At 38.5% G+C, this 19,196-nt stretch overlaps 1 protein-coding gene across 1 annotated transcript in view; it reads left to right on the top strand.

Annotated features, from left to right (window-relative positions):
* Lrrc7 (leucine rich repeat containing 7) overlaps positions 1-19,196 on the top strand; it is a 680,756-nt gene that overhangs the window by 616,714 nt on the left and 44,846 nt on the right. Inside the window, exons 23-24 of the mRNA XM_055614269.1 lie at positions 3,093-3,233; positions 11,627-11,746. Of these exons, the coding sequence (XP_055470244.1) occupies positions 3,093-3,233; positions 11,627-11,746 (261 nt within the window). The remainder of the gene's footprint in view (positions 1-3,092; positions 3,234-11,626; positions 11,747-19,196) is intronic.

Consider the following 19,196-nt stretch of genomic DNA (forward strand, 5'->3'; position numbering starts at 1 on the left):
TTGAGTCTATAAAAAGTGAGTATTTCATCCTTTTCCACATAGACTCACTTATATTAAACTCGGGCTTAATTTGTTTATAAAATTTGCACATAGCTACAGCTAAGGGACAACTGAAGTTCTTACTTCTAATGAGCAATAATCTACCCAGCAAGTAACAGAAAAACAAAATAAGCAGAGATTAAATGCTACACACTGTTTTATTCGACTAAAAAATCCTGCCATTTACAATATTGTCTTTTACGTAGAAGGAAATTCTACAATTCAAGTCAAGCTACAAACAACAATTCTAGATGATGGCTCAAGAAGACTATAAATGTAACAAATTAGTGTGTACACCATAGCAAAACAAAGAAATAAATCCCAAATTAATCCTAATTAAGTTAAAAATTGAGTCATAATATTGTGTAGAATGAACAGTGATTGGAGAGTTAAAAACAAAAACAGAAAAACAGTACAAAACAAATTCTTAAGTTAAAAATTGAGTCATAATATTGTGTGAAATGAACAGTGATTGGAGAGTTAAAAACAAAACAGAAAAACAGTACAAAACAGATTCTTTTTGCCTAATTGAGCCTAAGAGAAACCAAAACTTCCCTTTTCTAGAGCTTCCGCACATTGCACATGGAGCCCTATGGCCTTACTTCAGAAGGCTGTGTGTGCCCCAAACTCACATCAAAACTAAAGATTGTTTGCAAAAATGGGGCCTTTCCCTGCCATGTCTTCAAATTAGGTGTTCTGAGTGATATTACAGCACCAGGTTGCTTCATTCTGTCATTTCAGTTTTACTTAATGTTGGCATTTACAAAGCTAGCTCAGTGTGCTATGTATTTTTAAATTTGAATTTTCAGGCTTAGTCTTTTAAAAATAATGATTTGCAGATTGTATCTACGTAACAAAGAAATAGTTTTCCTAAAATTGGTTCTGCCTTGCAAAATATTTCATCAAAATGTTTCAAATAGGTACAGTCTATCCATTGAGGAAAACTTTGTTAAAGTCTCATGGCTGGCATCAGGAGACACCTCGTCAGATGGCATATGCCTTACCTCAAGCTACCCTCCATGTAGACAGATGACTTAAAAGTGAAAATACTTAGGCTCAAATAATACAGTACGGTTGGGAACTCTGGCCTCATGTAGAGATGACCATATATAACAGGGTAATATGAACTAAGAACGGTCCTAAGACAGTGTGGGAAGTTTATGTATGATGACTCATTATTGGAGACAGATACTGAGTGGAACAAAGCATGGTGTGAAGCTTTCGATTCACTGGTATCATGGATAGATGTGCCCCACCCACTCTGAAGCAAGACATTAAGAAGTAAGTGACCCCTGTAGATATAGACAGTACAGAGCTTGGGAAGGGTCTGGATTAGCAAGTCTGAAGGCCCTGCCTAGCCCAGACAGCTAACGTGAATCTATCTATATTTTTCATTGTTGTGATGACACCTTCTTTTTCCATTGAGCTTTTTGTTTATAATTCACTGGTTCTAGCACTAACGTTTCAGAGCAATTTTGATGTATATTCAATAGTTTCTCATTTGATTCAAGAAGTTGAGTTACTTTAGACTACTGCTCCAAGCCACAGTTTCCTGGAAGCTTTCTTATTGTTTACTCCAAGTGACATTTCCTTATCCACTCAGCTGAGTTACTTAGAATAACTCAAGATGCATTTCCTTTGAAATCTCCCAGATATTGTCCCAGATGAATTCATGATGCCAGTGTACATATTACCATGTCAAATGACATTGACAGAGCTGACATTCTGTCCATGATCCAATGCACCAGAGATGTGGGATAATTCTATCCTCTGAAACTCAGCTAAGCTATCCAATCCTCAGCCAATAGCAATACCAGCAGCTGCAGGATCTTTGTGATTTCACATAAAAGTAAACTGCCTGCAGGCCTGCTCCTATTATAGGCTTAACAGTGCAACACTGAGTTGGCAAAAGATCTCAGTGTTGGCCTTGGTGAGAGAGACGGCTTCAAGTGCTACACTAGAAAAGTGATACTGTTTTTCCCTTATTTTACTGGCTAATGCTTCTATGACATAGCCCTACTGTGACCAAGAATTAAAAATGTGAACCCACGTGTCTGAGATTGTTGGTCCTCTATGGGACATCAAGGAATTAACCCTGAACCAGGAAGAGCCTGAGAGTCTTGTTTCACTTTGGGTGTGTTGACAGGGAACTAGTCCATAGTCCTTAACGAGTTGAATTTGCAGAAAAGTATATCACCAGTCATCTCTCTCCATAGCTCACAAAACTCTGATGATGAGCATCATTGCTTTGAGAACAGTGCCCTCAGAGCAAAAATAGCATCCAGCTACGAGTTCTCAGTGCTAGCGAAGAAAAGGTCTACTGCATTAAATAAGAGAATTACTGACAGATGCAAGCACTGTCAATGATTGTGTTTCCACTGTAGGTTGAAAATTTGATGTCAGGCCATTTTAAAATATCTTGATTTCTTTTTTTTTTTCTTTTTTTTTTTCTGAAATCCTATAGAGAAAAACTACTACTCATTAGTACCTGGCAAAAAAAATATAGCCACTACATAAATATTAACAGAATGCTGTGCAGATATTTAATGCATACAAAAAAGAATAGCACTAACCATTTTCAAATTATAACTGCCCTTAAGGTTGCCACACATTGGCTTAGGCAGAGTTAGAGGTTAACATCTGTCTTTTCTATGTGCTGATCTCAATATGTGAGACAATGAGATTTATAGCAAATGGAATCTTATTAAAATCTCACTATTTCGATTTGCAAAACTAATAGACAACTGCAAATGAGCAATGCTTGTCTCCAGCCATGATCATCATGATATATAAGGGACAGACCCTTAGCGTTTATGTGAGAGCAGGTGTAAACAGTGTATCTTTGCTTGTCATTTCTGTAGCTCTGGATGGCACTCATTATGTGCACAACTAACCCTGTAACTGTATGCTTTTGTCTGATGGAGCGCATGTTTATGAAGAGTTACTGTTTGCCCGCTTACAGTTCAATGTTATGAATTTAGATGTGTTCATGTAACGATCCGTTTGTGGAGCCCGTGTTTACACCCTGTCACGTGGTTATCTCCTCTACTCAGAACGCTGCTTACAAACACAACACAGTTAACCTTGGCATGCTGCCCTATGGAGGTATTTCAGCAATGCATGCAGGCAGAAGCATGACTTTAAACTTGCAGACTAAGTCTAAATTTGAACTTCAAGACCTACCTCTTCAGAAAGTAAGTATGGACTGCCCTACATGTGTCAGCATCCCAAAGCCACTTGATGTTTGTTCACTTGATGTATTTAGGCTGTGCATCCGGCCCTGCTTGCTACGGACTCTCCATAGTCCTAGAGCACTAGGGCAAATGATGTAGAGCCTGAATCGTAGCTGCTCGGTGTTTATTGTAGCTAGATTGATTACCAGACTCTTGCTTTTTGGACTGAGCAGGCACATGGCCTTCGGGGTTGCTTTAAGCATCACCTTTCTACTTATTTTCCTATTCTTTCATGTTTTTTTTTTCTTTTGTGTTTGCACATCTCGTGTTTACTGTTTTGGAGACTACCTCTGCCCCTTGTTGGTGAAGCATTCTGAGAACAACACTGAAAATTGTTTTGGATTTGGGTGGTTCCTTTAGAAAGCATAATATCCTGAATAGAAGTTAAATGTTTACCATGGTAGATGCTTTTTTAAGTCCTTGTGGAAATAGAGCACAGGAGGAAGAGATGTAAGTAGCAACAAGTTCATATATTTTAAACAAAAATGTGTACATATTAGCAATATATGTAATACGTATATTAATGAGAGGAAGAATTCCCATTGCTGAGGAAACATTTGTCTTGTTCAGTCTCACCTGCTTAAACTGATTAATGCTTTCTCTCTGTTACATCTCTGTGGAGAGATATGAGTCATTTTCATACAATGTTATTATAACAACATGTTAATGTGATCATTTTGTAGAAAAAGCAGTACAAAATAGGGAAACAGAGTGATAGCACCCTCCAAGCATTTTTTTTCTGTAGAAAATTAAATGTGAGACAAACTCCCATACCTTAATGCCTCGCATTCACTGTCAAATGTCTGGTAACATTCCCTAACTCTAGATAGTTTAATTCAGGCTGTGGTAGCATAATATGGAGATTTTTATATCCACAACTTTTCACAGACCCATGTGCACACATGCACACACACAGAAAGAGAGGGAAAGAGAGCAATCAAAACCTACCAAAACTGGAAACTTTTAAATATTATTTTATTTGTTCTCAGGGGATGGCCAGTGGTGCATAACAACATTCTCTGCTGGCATTTGCTGAGATCAGCAATATCTCTCATCATGACATGCTCGTGGCCCAGCCCACACTCTCTGAACTTGTGTGCAGTTAATGGCTCTATCACACTATCAGCACAACAATTTTCTTGGTACCTCCTAGATATCCAAAGCCCTCATTCTTTCCATCCAAAGAGGACCTCTTTATCTTATCCACACTCACAGATGGGTGAGCTGTTACAACTGCAGACCCCTTCACAAGAGGACATGGGAAGTAGTGTAAATCAGACTGTAAAACTAAAGGAAATTTCAAAAAATTCATGAGAAGATTAAAGGAATCTTGGTATGAAGAAAGCTATTGCTGGAGCCCTCTAAAAATATGACAACAAGACTGTTTTGATTAATTTGAGCCCTAATTACTCTTTAATCTATACAATTATCTGGACTCATGTGTTAACTGAACAGTAGCAGTGCACATGAATGTCTTCCTGGCATCCCAATTATTCTTCAGATATGAGTTAGGACTCATAGCTGTCATGTTGTGTTAGCCTTGGGGTGCAGTGGCCCTGGAGAATAAATGGGGTACCTCTCACTATAGTTATGCTTCACCGCAATAACGCAGAGCAATGGTGCAGAGCTGTAAAAGCAATACTGCAGAGCTGTATTTGAGCACTTTAGCTATCATCTCTCAGGCACTAACAGGATTTACAGGAAGTCCCTCTGGAAAACACAATAAATTGCAAACCAACAACTTAAACAGTGAAAGACTTCAAAGTAAATTACTGTCATTATATTATCTCCTGCATGAAGGAGGAGGAAGAAGGAAAGGAGAAGGAAGAAGAGGAATGAAAAGGCCATTTCTAAAATTAGCAGTTTAAGGTCTATGAAAAATGTACAGTACTCGATCTGGTATGTAATGAGTTTGAAAACATTTACACGTAAGCATTCAAAACACAGCCAGAGCTGTGGCTGTGGCTGTGGCTGTGGCTGTGGCTGTGGCTGTGGCTGTGGCTGTGGCTGTGGCTGTGGCTGTGGCTGTGGCTGTGGCTATGGGAGTTCAGCCTGTGAGTTATACCCAACGCTGTCTCTTCTGCCAGATTCATCGACTCTGCAAAGCTTTCATTTGCAAAGTTGGGGAGGTTTTCTGCCAAACTCTAAAGTTAATCTATTTTCATATAATTTTTAAATTAGCATACAAGGAACAGTATTCTTACCTGTCCTCCTGTCTCCCTTCCCCACTGACCTCCTTCCTCCCCCAAAACAGCTCCCTTCTGCTTCCATGTCACATGAACTATTATCCTCTCTTTCTGTTTCCTCCACCCTCTTAAGATTTCTTCTTGCTCTCTCATGGTCCCATACACATACACAAATATCTTTACACATATAGTAAAGTCTGTATATGAGAGAAAACGTGCAGCATTTGTCTACATCTTCTTATTTTGCCATTTCAGTTCCATCCATTTACAGTTTCTGACCAACTGCCATGACTTCAGGAGCCAAGGCTATCTGGATCATATTGGTGCATGTTCTTCTCAATCTTCTTGCCAGGCAAGAACATACTGGACATTCGTTTTCCTTCATGTGGAAGCTCACTCTCAGGCATCTAGAAGGAAAGCATGAAGCTTCCTAAGGAATATAAAGGAATGCTGAGCACTCATTTGTGGCAGTTGTGCCCTTCCCCTGGGACACTTAGGGCTGTAATTACGCCTTGTGGCCATCTCTGCCTCCCAAACCTGGAAGAAGCACTCTTACTCCCTCTGAAGCACTGACACTGTCCTTAAGCAAATTCATGATCAGCTCATTAAAGGACTCAGTTGCTTATGATGAAGAGACCTGGCACCTGTGGTGCTTGCACAGTATATATTCAAGGGAGGGAAACACACTGTGATTTTGAACATTTCTAGCTCATCCCTATTTACTGCATGCCAGGTTAAGCATGCATTTTTCATGGATTAAAAGCTAACTGTAGTCTTTCTATTCTGTATACAGTAAATTACATTTTATATGATAATTTCGTGAAAGCCTTTAAGATACTCTTGAAAATGCCACCAAATATAACAATTAATATAAAGAGTTATGATTATTCATTAATTTGTTAGTGCTCCTGTTGAACTTTATGAATTAGAATGTTGACACGTAAGTTTGACTTAAATTATAGGATTCTAATATTTCATATTTATTTGTTCATTCATTCTTTCACTCATTCACTTCTCGATTATTTGCTGCCTTTCCAAAAAGCATTCAAGTCAACTTTCTATGATGTTTTCAATGGCTCATGTGCTGTTTTTTGATGTGTTCTACTGTACTGAGCTCAGCTATTGTCTTGAAATGTTATGTTACTGGGAAAAGGATATCATTATAAGGAAGTGTTGGTTCAAATCACTATTCTTATTGCCTACATTAATGATAGAATGATAAATATTTCCATTTGGGGAAGACAAAGGCTGAGAAACACTGAGAACTATGTCTGACACTATGGGGTACATTAAGGATGGCTTTTCTTGCAATTCACATGGACATATTTAAGAGGTGTATGAAACAGACTAGAGATCAGGGCTCACGAATCACACAGACATGTCATGTGCTTTACTGTCATGCATAGTAGTAGAAAGAACTGAAATCTGCCTCTGCCTGGTACCCAGTGTTTTCCCTTTCTACATATGGCGAAGCAGTTTCACAATTGTAACACCAGCCATTTTCATACATGACTCACAGTAGATGACACAGTTACTTCCTAAGCTAATCACCTTATTATCCAAACAACCACAAAAGCTGATGATATGGGAAAAAATTAAAAGGGGAAGTAAATGGAGGGTCTCCACTGACCCAGCAAAACATGACCACATGACTCTGTAGGTGCTGAAGAGAAATGTCTCAAGTTATCTGAACTGGTCAGTAATCACCATTTGCTTGATCAGATCCATCTGCACTTCCTAACTATTCGGCCTCACCAAGATGTGCATGGTGACATGGTTATTACAGAATTCTGGCATCACATGCTAACCATGCAGCAGCCACACTACCAAAGCACAAGAGAGCTCGGGAGGAAACAGTGGCCTTTGCTAGTACCAGCCCAGGGGATGGCTCCCACTTTCTAGCGCTGTAGATTCCACAGACCTAGAGTTACATTTGCTACCTCTTCTTCTTTTACTGTTTACCATAACATTGCACCAAAGAATCTTTTTGACTATTATTTATAGAATTGGGCAGTAATATATATAAACTATGATTTCAAAGAAAGCAGGCCAAAGTCATTTAAATGTATGTATATACTCATATTGAATAATTGTTTCTTTGAAGTTATCGGGGTGAAAACGTCTCTTTCATTAGTTACTAAATCATTTTATTACTGTGTAAGATATTACTGGGTTACAGAAATTTAGACAGCAATATTTGCCCTGACTGGTTTTAAACTTCTGGTCTTATTTTCCACTGGACCCATGCAGATGGCTCAGGACTGGATGAAACCATCACTGTTAATCATTTATTCATCCTAAAGCCAAGGGTCATTTATTCAATGCCATTTTTTTCTGCTGAAAGCAAAGCAAGATCTACGCTGTACCTCAGGCCAGCTTTGCTGTAACTCCTATTGATTCTACTATGTTTATTACTGGTTCTTTATCCCTCCAGAAAGAGCAATCTACCATTCTAATAATGAAAAAAGCCAGCAGCCTGCAAATGCACACAGTTGTAATAGACAGAGGCTAAAACGTGCAAACAACATTAGTATCGATGTGGGTGATGTCTCATCTCTGTTGCAGGCTAACACAGTCTTTAAAAATCATAACCACAGAAATTCTCTCTCACAACATATTTCCCTTTGTCATAAATATCTCTTCTCAAAAGCTTGCTGAAATACTAATACAGAAACAATTTCACTAAAAAACTTTTGGGCAGATTATTTTTCTAGCAATTCCTGTTTTTGTTTTTGCTGTTAGTTTTTATTTATTGATTTGTATGTTTGCTCCAGTTTTAGCATTTTGTTTTGTTTTGCTTTGCTTTGCTTTGTTTTGCTTTGTACAAGGTCTCAGTATGTAGCCTCAAACTTGTGATTCTCCAGCTTTAGGCTCCCTCCTGAGTGTTAAAATTATAGGCATGTGTCACCATGATGCTTGGGACAAATTATCTTTAACATTTTCTTAAATCTATGAAAATTCCCTTTATAAATCATGTGTTAATTTTCTAACAAAATAGATCCTTGCATTACCAAAGATGTCATAAGAACTTGGCATAGTGTCAAAATCTAATGCCACTGATATATTTTCTCAAGCAAGATAGCATTACATATAATTTCACAAGCATGCTGTACCCCATTAATTAGCAGGCTGATGATTCAGCTTTGTTCATCTACTCATGCTAATGCTGTTCAGATATATACACTTATACAAACATACATTTATTCAGACAAATTCCGGTACACAAATACAAGTACAAATATACTCAGACATACAGAAAGGAATGCACATTGAAGACTCAATCAGATTAGAAACTACTTCTTTTACTTGGCATTTATCATCATTCTTTGTTCTCAGAAAGCCTCAACACTAAATCTACCAATGACCATAGCAGAGTTTGGAGCCAATTTTCTTAAGATATAGTTCTTATCAAAATATTTGCTTTTTCACTGAATCACACTGGTCATTTATTCTAGTAACAAAACCAGCAGAATCCAACAGCTAAGGCCCTATGCAGTATGTTTCCTTGGCTGGTTATGTGAGATGAAGAATGTCAGACACCTTCCTAGGCTTTAAGAGTACTGAAAGACTGTGAACACCTGGTTTAGCTTGTTATCTCTGAAATAAAACATTGTAACAGCAATGGCATCAATTTCTATCATGCTTTCCAGTAGTTCCTTTTTATCCTCAGGAGAAATTTAATATCTAGACAACAAATTTATTTACAGCATATATCCTACTTTGAGAAACAATGAGAGCATGCTAAAATATTCCACTTTTCAGTCATCCTTTTTCACTACCCAATATCAATAAGTTATTTCTGTGGCCTTTGTGTTTCTCCAGGCTTTAGTGCCTCCCTTAGGAAAAATCAAACAGTAGCTCATTTTTGAAATTAATAAGGAAAACGCTTTTAGGAAGTTCCATTAAGTTTACTATGCAGTGAAAAAAAATCTCTTCAAAGATCCTGATGTTTTTGTTCCTGTGTCCCCTATAATATTAAAGAACTAGTGTGACAGTTAATTCTAATTTTTCAAAAAAGACAAATTAATTTATAAACTTTTTGATGAACCTGGGTCATGATGTCAGGGTTTTGATAGAATGAAGCTGCACCTTTGTTGTGGGCCAAGAAGAATTGTGCCACTTTGAAGAGCTCTCAGTGACTATTCAAGATAAGATTATTCGTTTCTGTAAAGGTAAGAAAAGGTTTAAGGAAAAAAATACATATAAAATGAGAGTGACGTGAATAAGAAAAGGAAACCAGTGCTGAATTGTGTGCACCTCTCAAGAGTGTGTCTTACACAGAGACAGCCAAATGACAGGGCAGAGGACCCACACCAAGGAGACACAGACACTAAAAATCTCATATTTTTCACCTCTTTGGATAATGGCATATTTTATAACTTGATCCTATAATTAAACATCCCATCTAGTACTGTATCCCAATTTTGACTGGTTGGCTGGTCAGGTAGTTTTGAGACAACATCTTCCCATATAGTCTAGACTGCCCTCAAACTCAAGATCATGCCATAACAGCCACCAAGTGCTAAGATTACAGGCTTGTGCCATCAAACCTGGCTACTGTCACAGTTTTATTTCAATTAAGTATACAGTTAAAACTGTATTTCAGTGTAAAAAAAATAAAAGAAAACACTAGCCAATCACTCTTGAGTGTGTGAATACCTTTTAGCTGCTTAATCTTTGTTTTCTTATTTGTCATACTTTAATACCTAGAAAAGTAGTGTGCGGGCATATGTGAACATATTAGTCTAGAAATAGGAAAAACTAGAAATCCACTTCAAACATACATCAGATCACTACTTCTCTACTTTCAAACATGTTTCTCATGCGTGTTACTCTTTTTTCAAATTTTTTGAACACAAAATCACTCTTAAGAGGAGAGTTTACATTTTAAAACATCGTTTTTCTCTTTTTTTTTTTAAACTCCTGATGGACTTACAGGAACAGTATTTACACAGTGAAAGAAAAAGTTGAAATTTGAGCTGTGTACTTTTTATTATGCCCACTAAAGGGATTAAGACAGTCTCACTGCGAACCCTATTAATTTTGCTATATTTTCTGGCAATTCATTAAAAACATACATGTGGTCAGAATACAGACAAGGTGGGTATCGGACTGCTTTCTAAAGAGACCGTAGCAGACTGCTCAGTGTAGCCAGATGAGGCCTGACAGGAAGCTCTCTGTGTTGCTTATGAAAGCAGTAACCCCACTCACCAAGGTTGAAGGACCCTCCTCACACCAAATACCAGCAAGCACTAACCGGGCGCCACTACCAGGCATTCTTCAGAACAGAGGCAAGGACTGGCATGGGCAGCAACTGACTCACACAGGAATTCCCAATAAAGCAAGCAGAACTCAGCATCCTGGAGGTCAGGGGGGAAGAGGACTTTGTATGCATGCCCCCACTATATACACCACCAGTTACCTCTCCAGTAGATGCTACAGGTCTCTTTCTTATGTATATGATTGTTTAATGTTAATCTAGTATAAATCATCTCAAAACATCTACATCAATATTTGGCTAAAAACCAGAAGCATACAGAAAACAATTTTTTAAAACTTATGAAGAATTTAAATTTAATATATAAGTGATGCATAAACAACTGAATTTAGCAAGCAGAGCAGACATGGCTTACTTGATCATAATTCTAGCAGCTGTCTGTTGATAGAGCACAGCATCAAACATCTTCATCTGCCAGTGCTGATCCGCCAAGGATTAGCAGAAGGGGCATCCTTACAAAACCATATCGAAAAACTCATGTTAGGGTATGGCTTGGAATATTGCACATTCCAACCTATGGATTGCATGGTTTCAATTTATATTATAATTGGTAAGATCAAACTAAAGAGACAAACTTTAAAATGTTGTTGATGTTTTTAAAGCATTGATTAATTTTATTCTGGTTATCTTTATTTAGGTACTATAGAGAATCTAAACTTTAAAAATCAGTAAATAATTCTGAGATGGTTACTTTAATTGTATTTCTCATTGTTTCCAAAATAGCTGTGAGCTTAGAATTCTTATTCAGCAAATAGCATATAATAGTGTTTCCAGTTAGGATATATGTTTTCTATAATCAAACAAAATTAATTTTACCATAATTGTTAGGGACTCTTTTCAGAAAACTATTGTAAACATCACTAAAGAATGCCATACCATTTTCGCAATAGACCCCGTCCCAGCAAAGCAACATTTTAGACAATGGACAAGAAGATGTGTCTCCTAGCAGCCAGTGGAATCCTTACCCACTTGGGAGGCGGGATGTACCTCCGGACACCATTACTAAAAAGGTAATCATTTCAAGTTGACACAAACCATGAACCTCACACACATCCATCGTAATATGTAGTCCATATCTTGGGTCTCAACATCATTTCTAACTTCATGGTAAATTCAGGCTAAATATTCTGCCGCTCAAGGGCTTCTGGTAAACTACCAATGCACTGAAAAGAATGGAAATAAGCACAGCCTGGTGCTCAATTAGTAATAATTGTATGTAAATAACCTTCCCTCTGTGGATTCAACATTTGTAAGAGTACCTTAGGGCATGCTTTGAAGTACAAGACAGAAAGATGCATTACATACACTTCATTTAGCCTTGGCTTCAACAGTACACATAGCCAACTGCCAAAAAAAATCATATTTATCATAAAAAGGGTTAATTGCCATATTTAAAGTTGTAACAGGGCCAATGAGATGCCTAGGCATGTAAAAGTGCTTGCCTTCAAGCAAAGAGAGAACTAATTTCCACAAGTTGTCCTTTGACCTCCACGCACACTTTGTGGCACACATATGGCCACACACATACATACATGTACACATATAAATAAATCTGTAACCAGGAGCTTGTAATCCCAGCACTCTGGAAGGTAGAGGCAGGTGGATATCTGTGAGTTTGAGGCCAGCCTGATCCACAAAAGCAAGCAAGACAGCTAAGGTTACACAGAGAAACCCTGCCTCAAAAACCTGTTAATAAGTACAATAAATATGTTTTAAAAGTATGTCTGGCAAACACTTACAGAGCAATGGTGTTCACACTCCATACTAAGCACTTGCTTGGCACTGGAGAAACAGAGATGAATACAAGCATCACGAAGCTTTTAACCTAATGTGTATAGTGAGTGACCCAGGCCACATGGGGTCACCACAGCAAAGCGAAAGCTGCCAACACTGAGGGAGGGAGGCCCTATGCCACTTACCGTGATTCTAAGTTCTTACAAATCACTTAAGAGACACAGAACTTAGTTTTTAAATTAATAGAGTACAAACAGACCTGAGAGGGTAAATCAGCAAACATTACATCTAAACCAATCCTTGTTAGCAGTCAAGGAAGTAGGTACAATCCCATTTTTCATGGACTATACAGGCTAAGTAGAGAGGTCTGGGACACACAAGTTGCTGTTTCGCACACAGAACTTTACATGCCTGTGAGAACACAGGGCACAGCCACTGTGGTGTACCATGATGCAGTGCACCTGAGCACAGGCCCTGCTCCAAAGCAAGTCTAAGATTGCTAAAGCAAACCTTCAGTGTTGTTCAAGGTCCTGTAACATATACCAGAAAAGTAGGCAGACTCAACTTTCTGTCAGTAGGAAACTATGTAAATTATGCTGTTTGCACAAAGGAATATTTTACAGAATTAACAATGAGTAAATTTGGTTATGATAGTGGAAATAAGCCCTAAAACAGCCACAAAAAGGCAGAACTGGACCAGATCTGCATTTCTGGCCTAAGACATAAGAAAATTATTTTTGTGAGGACACGGTACCCATTGTGCTTAGAATTCCGCATACTTCTCGGGAGAGCACTGGGCGCCACCCTTCTGCCAGCTGTGGGTATTGCACTGAAGTGTTGAGCATCCAGTGTTGTCACATTGTAACTACACTTCATAATCTACCTACATCATAGGTAACCTTGGTTATTTTGCCTCTGATGAGTTGATGAGTGCCTTACAGACACCACTCATGCCTTGGGCGACACTCAGGAATTGAGCAGCACAATGTGGTATGTGCTGTGAAGGGATGCAGGCTGCAACCATGTCTTAAAAAGGCATCATTTTGGGAGGAAATAAAGGGAACTAAGGACAAGTGGAATTCAAATCTTGTGAGCTCTATCCTGCAGGAAATAGAAGGGGGGAAATGGAAGTATTTTCAAAGGGAAATGGCATGATGCAATGTTTAGTTAAACAGTTCTCTGACAAGTTTTCAGAGAATGCACTACAAAAGAGAAAGCTTAGAATTGAAGAGCAAGCCAAGAGCTTCTCTCAGAAGAGGAAACATAGTTTGTAGGGAAAAAGGCCTAGATGAAGTACAAACCTAACAGGTAGGGCCAGGAATATCTTGTGAAAAACCCTTTCATTCATCCCTAAAGCAAACTGGGATAAAGGTAAGTTAAATGGACTCTTTGAGAAGAGTCGGTTAACATTATATTTTCTAGAAAAGCAATACAGCAGTGTTTTTATTACATGTGATGGAAATAATAATGAATATGTTAGGGCTACAGACATGTACTAGCAGTTAGGAACATGTACTGTCTTGCAGAGTACCTGAGTTCAGTTCCTAGCAACTGCCTATAAGTCAGGAAAATCTAATACCTCTGTTCCCTGGGCCCTGCACATCCATGCACCAGCCCACACAGAGGCATACAGTCAATAGGTATAAGTTAAATAAGTAAACAAACATCTTTAAAAAGATAAGTATGTTAATCAGATTTGCTGTTTCTTATTACTATGTAGTTACCAGGAGATGGAGAGATGCTAGAGAAGACAGATGGAAATTATAATAGACAGAGGAGAGAGTATGTAGATTGTAATGGAGATTAAATGGAGATTGTAATAGAGGTGAGAGAAAAGGAAGGGAGAGGGAAAGGGACTAGCATACTTGTAAACCAGAATTATGTAAAGCACAAAATTCAATGAAAATAAGAGTCTACAGAGGCAGTTCCATGGTAATACCTGAGTCAGGAAGATATTTTTGAAAAAGTAATCATTTCCCTTTTTCCTAATCTGTTTCAAATATTTGTTTTGATAAAAAAAAAACAGGATGGTATAGCTGTATTGATTGCTTTTAATGTTAACTGGATTATGCAAAAATTTTAAAAGCTTATTTTTCTATTATGTAATTACAATTAATCTCAAAAGCAATGTGGCTAGTAGCTTGTGAAACATAAAACAAAAATGGTTGTAAAGCAGAAGTGACAGGTGACTAGCAAGTGTTTAACATGAGAGTCATTGTTCTGTGTTCTTACATGATGTGGCATTATTCTTAGCAGAGAATATTCCTATATCTTCTTCTGATGCCAGTGTGGCCGTGCAGTGGCCACGAAGTCAAGAGACCCTTTTTGTCTCTACTGATTCTGAACTGTCTCTTTAATAGAAGTCCATACCCAAAATTATCTATTAGATATCTATCAACTCAGAGGTAGAAAATAAACTCATCACAGATGAAAGCAATGAAAAGAGTGTTGGATCAAAACATTTCACCTATCAGTCTTTGGCACAGGTATTCCATAAAGCAGATGATTACTCTCTTCAGAAATTCAAGATAAATCAATCACATTCACATTATCTTAGCTTTAAAAAAATCTAGAAGCAAAAGCACAGAATTAACCCAACACCACAAAAAAAGCCCCTGGCTGACTGTAGATAGAAGACCTAAACATAGCAACTGTTGGCCAAGGATTATTGCCAAAGAGAAGGTTTAATTTCTTGTCATGTGCTTATTAGATCTCTAACTCCATCACGCTATTAAAAACATTAGGATAGAAAGAAATGACTCATAGCTTTTATCACTGTTGCTAATATTTCCTGTCTCATCTCTCTATTGGAGGGACTTGTGAAAGTGACATTAGAAAACACTACAGGTTGAAATGAGCAGACAGACACTGACTGTTGCCACATCCCACTCTCATGGATGTGTCATTGTTGTCCACTTGGGCTAATAACTTTCAGTTCCATTGCTGTGTTCTGTGTGTTGATGTTTTACCATAGAACAGTGTGCTGATGGGTATTCAATAAGACAGAGATGGCTGACCTCTTATCACCCAGCTGCCACCTTGTGGCATGGGACACCAAAAAATAAGGCCTTATCTTTCATCTGTTATCAGAGACCACGTGGTGGGTCACCTGCCTCTAGCCAAACCCTCCAAAATCAGCCAGACCTGTGAATGCTGCTCACGCTGCAGAAATGCCATCAAGCTCTGTGATACAGTAATCTAGCACCCGACAGGATAGGATAAATTTGCATTGGGCATCAAATGCAAATTAAAAAAAAAAGACGTTCTTAACATTAGCTCTAAAGGAATTGTCATAATCATGCATGTGAGCAGTATTAATCAGGCACCGTGGCAAGGTTCTTGAAAAGCTGATGTCATCGTCACAGCTTCAGGAGACGGAGATTTGACCATATGGAATTGAGAAACAAGGAATTGGAACAAGTTGTTGTCTGATCACTCAGTGTGCTCATTCCTGTTCCCCCATTGGTGTGTATTCATTGTGCTTTGTGGTGGGTTAAATAAGGACACATGACTTCCCAAGCCCCCTCCTTTTCCCAAGAGCCCCATGGGCCCTACACAGTTTTGTTTCCACAAACATTCATGATTTCATGCATCTGTATAAAATCTAGAAACAAACAAGAGAAAACATTCCTACAAAAAGCATAAATTTGGTCCATTCTGGTCCATTTGGTCCAGAAATTCTCTTTTTTTTTTCTTTACCCATTCCCATTATTGGACACTGGGGTTGGTTCTGTAACTTAGCTGTTGTATGCTACCAGAAGCTTTGGTGTTCAAGGGTCTCTAAGATATGTCTGTTTGGAATTCTTTGTTAGAACTCAGGAGTGATAGAGCTGGGTCGTATGAGAGGTCTATTTTCAGTTTTCTTAAAAAAAAAAAAATACCACCTCCATACTGATTTCACAATGGCTGAACTGGTTTAGATTCCCTGCTGGGTGTGTATGGGATCCCTTTGTCCACATCCTCACTGGCATGTGTTGTTACTCTGAATGGTTGTCATTCTGACTGGGGTTAGGGAGACTATCAATATAGTTTTAATTTGCACTTCACTGAAGGGTGGAAAAGGTGAAGCCTCATCTGTTTATTGGCCATTTTATATTCTGAGAACTGTTTGCTCCTCTCATTAGTTTCTTCATTAACTTGGCTATTTGATTTCTGGTTATTTAGGTCTTGTGTGTTCTTTAAGTATTCTGGTTATTTTATCAGATGCATAGCTAATGAAATTTTTTCTCATTCTCTAGCCTGTCCTTCACTGATTTAAGTGTTTCCTTTGCTGTGAAGAATACTTTTAAGTTTGTTAAATCTCATTTATCGATTGTTGCTATTGTTTCCCGAGCCACTGCAGTCATTTTCGGAAAGTCCTGGCTTACGCCCAACATCTCGGAGTGTTTAGTCTTAATCTCTTTGCTCCACTGACTTTTCTCTGCTGTCACTGAAGGGGGTTGTGTATGTGTCTCTGCCTAGCAGGTGAATTTGGTATTGTGACTCTCCCTCTTAGTTATGCATTAGCTATGTCCCACAGATCTTCATATATCATATTTTCATACAGTATTCAATGCACTGTCTTACATGGCTAAGCTTTCACATTGAGGCTGGACTGTTTAGAAATATGTTATCTGTGGTGTTTGGGAGTATCCTTCCATCCTTCTGCTACTGGCACATAGTTTAAGTGACTTGTGTTTGGAGACCACCTTTGGTGTGGCATCAGTTTGTTGGGAGTTGTTTCTCAGTTCAGGCCACAGAATAGGCAGGTTCATACAGTAAACTAGGGAGAAGGTAGCAGTGTTGGCCTCCTCTATATTTTTATAGTCTTGATAATTTTCACTCTGTTTTTCTATTAGTTATTTAAAATGGATATTACGCTCATCTAGTTCTCTTTTAGTTCAATAATTTTTGTTTGCCAGATCTGCACCTCTGTTGTCTGACTGCACGTAAGATGGCTAGAATTTTTGATGAACTAGCTTCTTTCACAGTATAAAATTTCAATCTGTCTTAGGTAAAGTCTCTTTTCTTTTTCTTTAATTGACATTTACACAATATCACTTTGTAGATTGGGTTTTCCTGCCTGTATCATTGTGTTTAAAGTAAGAATTGGGGAGCTGAGAAAGCGGGTTGGTTGATAAAGTCTTGCCACACACAAGCCTGAGGATCAGATCAGAACCCAGGTGGAAAGCTAGGAGCAGTCAGCCCACGTTGTAACCCTGGTACTGTAAAGGCAGATAGAAACATATCCCTAGGTCTTGCTGGCCAGCCATGCCCAGTCAGTAAACTCAGTTCAGTAAGAGAATGTTGAGAGAGAGAGGAGAACTGAGAGACAATCCCAGCATCAACCTTTGGCTTTCACATGCACATGTACACATGTACCCACATGCACAGTCACAAGCATGTTGGTAGAGACACACACATGCTCCACATCTACACATACGAAAGCAGCAATAAATTAAGAATTAACACATCAAAGTTTTCATTTTATCTGATTTTTTTAATTTTGATTGTAAGTTTTCTTGCTTCTGTGGTTATTTTTCCTGTTTCTCATCAATTACTTGGACATCTCTTAGAATTTCATTTCAGTTTATTATGTTTTTAATATGACCCTCTACATAACTTTGTAGTGCTGCTTTTGAGGTGCACACACACACACACACATGCATGCACAAACGCGTGCACACACACACACACACTCACGGGACAGGGAGCTTACAAATCTACTGGTATCAGGATTCAGTGGACCATCCTCCCCTTCACACTGTCACCAGCCTTGTGTGTGGCCAACTCCTCTTGCATCTGACCTGTGCGTGTGTGCACACATCCACATCAGCTAGTGTCGGAATTTTGTTTTGATTTAAGGGAAAGAAATAGATTTACCCACTGGCAGATCTTTTGGCAATGCTTCTTCCCTCCACTTAATGCTACATGTTTTTCTTTTTCTGTTTCCTTCCTGCTGGTGAGATGCTTTATGATGCTATTTTAAGAGTTCTTAAGAGAACAAATTTCCCTCATTTCCCTCATCTGAGATGATTCTGATTTCCTGCTCATTGCTGAAGAATACTTGGATTGTTAGAGAATTTGGGCTGACAGTTCTTCCAACCACTGAAAATTATGTGATTTTCTTCTGTCATTCATGGCTTCTGATGAGACATCTGCTGACATTCAAATTGTTTTTCCCTTATAGAGAAGGTGTCATCTTTTTCTCTAGTTGCTTTGAAGGTTTTGCTTGCCCTTAGCTTTTAGTCATCAAATTCAGCTGTGTCTGCACATGCACCTTGTTTTTCTCTGCTTCCTGAACCTGTTAAGCCTTCTCAGGTACCAAGTTTCAAGGTTTCAGTGGGGGGAGTTTTTTTTTTTTAAGATTTATTTTATTTTTAGTTATGTGTGTGTGCAGAGCCCATGAGACCAGAAGAGGGTGTCAGATCCCCTGGAGCTGGAGTTACAGGATGCGGATTCTGGGGACTGCAGGGGCCAAGTGATCTTAGCTGCTGAGGCATCTCCCCAGCCCCAGGGTATTATTTCCTCTGGTAGGATATTATTATTATTATTATTATTATTATTATTATTATTATTATTATACAATTTATTCATATATATCCCGATTAAAGCCCCCTCCCTCAACATCTCCCACTCCCACCCTCCCTCCCTTTTTCTCCCATCCCCTTCCCCTAGTCAACTGAAAGAGGGAGTTCTCCTCCTCTGCCATCTGCCCATAGCTTATCAAGTCTCATCAGGACTACC

Source organism: Psammomys obesus, unplaced genomic scaffold (assembly GCF_907164565.1).
Source record: "Psammomys obesus unplaced genomic scaffold, mPsaObe1.curated_primary_1811, whole genome shotgun sequence".
Taxonomy (NCBI): domain Eukaryota; kingdom Metazoa; phylum Chordata; class Mammalia; order Rodentia; family Muridae; genus Psammomys; species Psammomys obesus.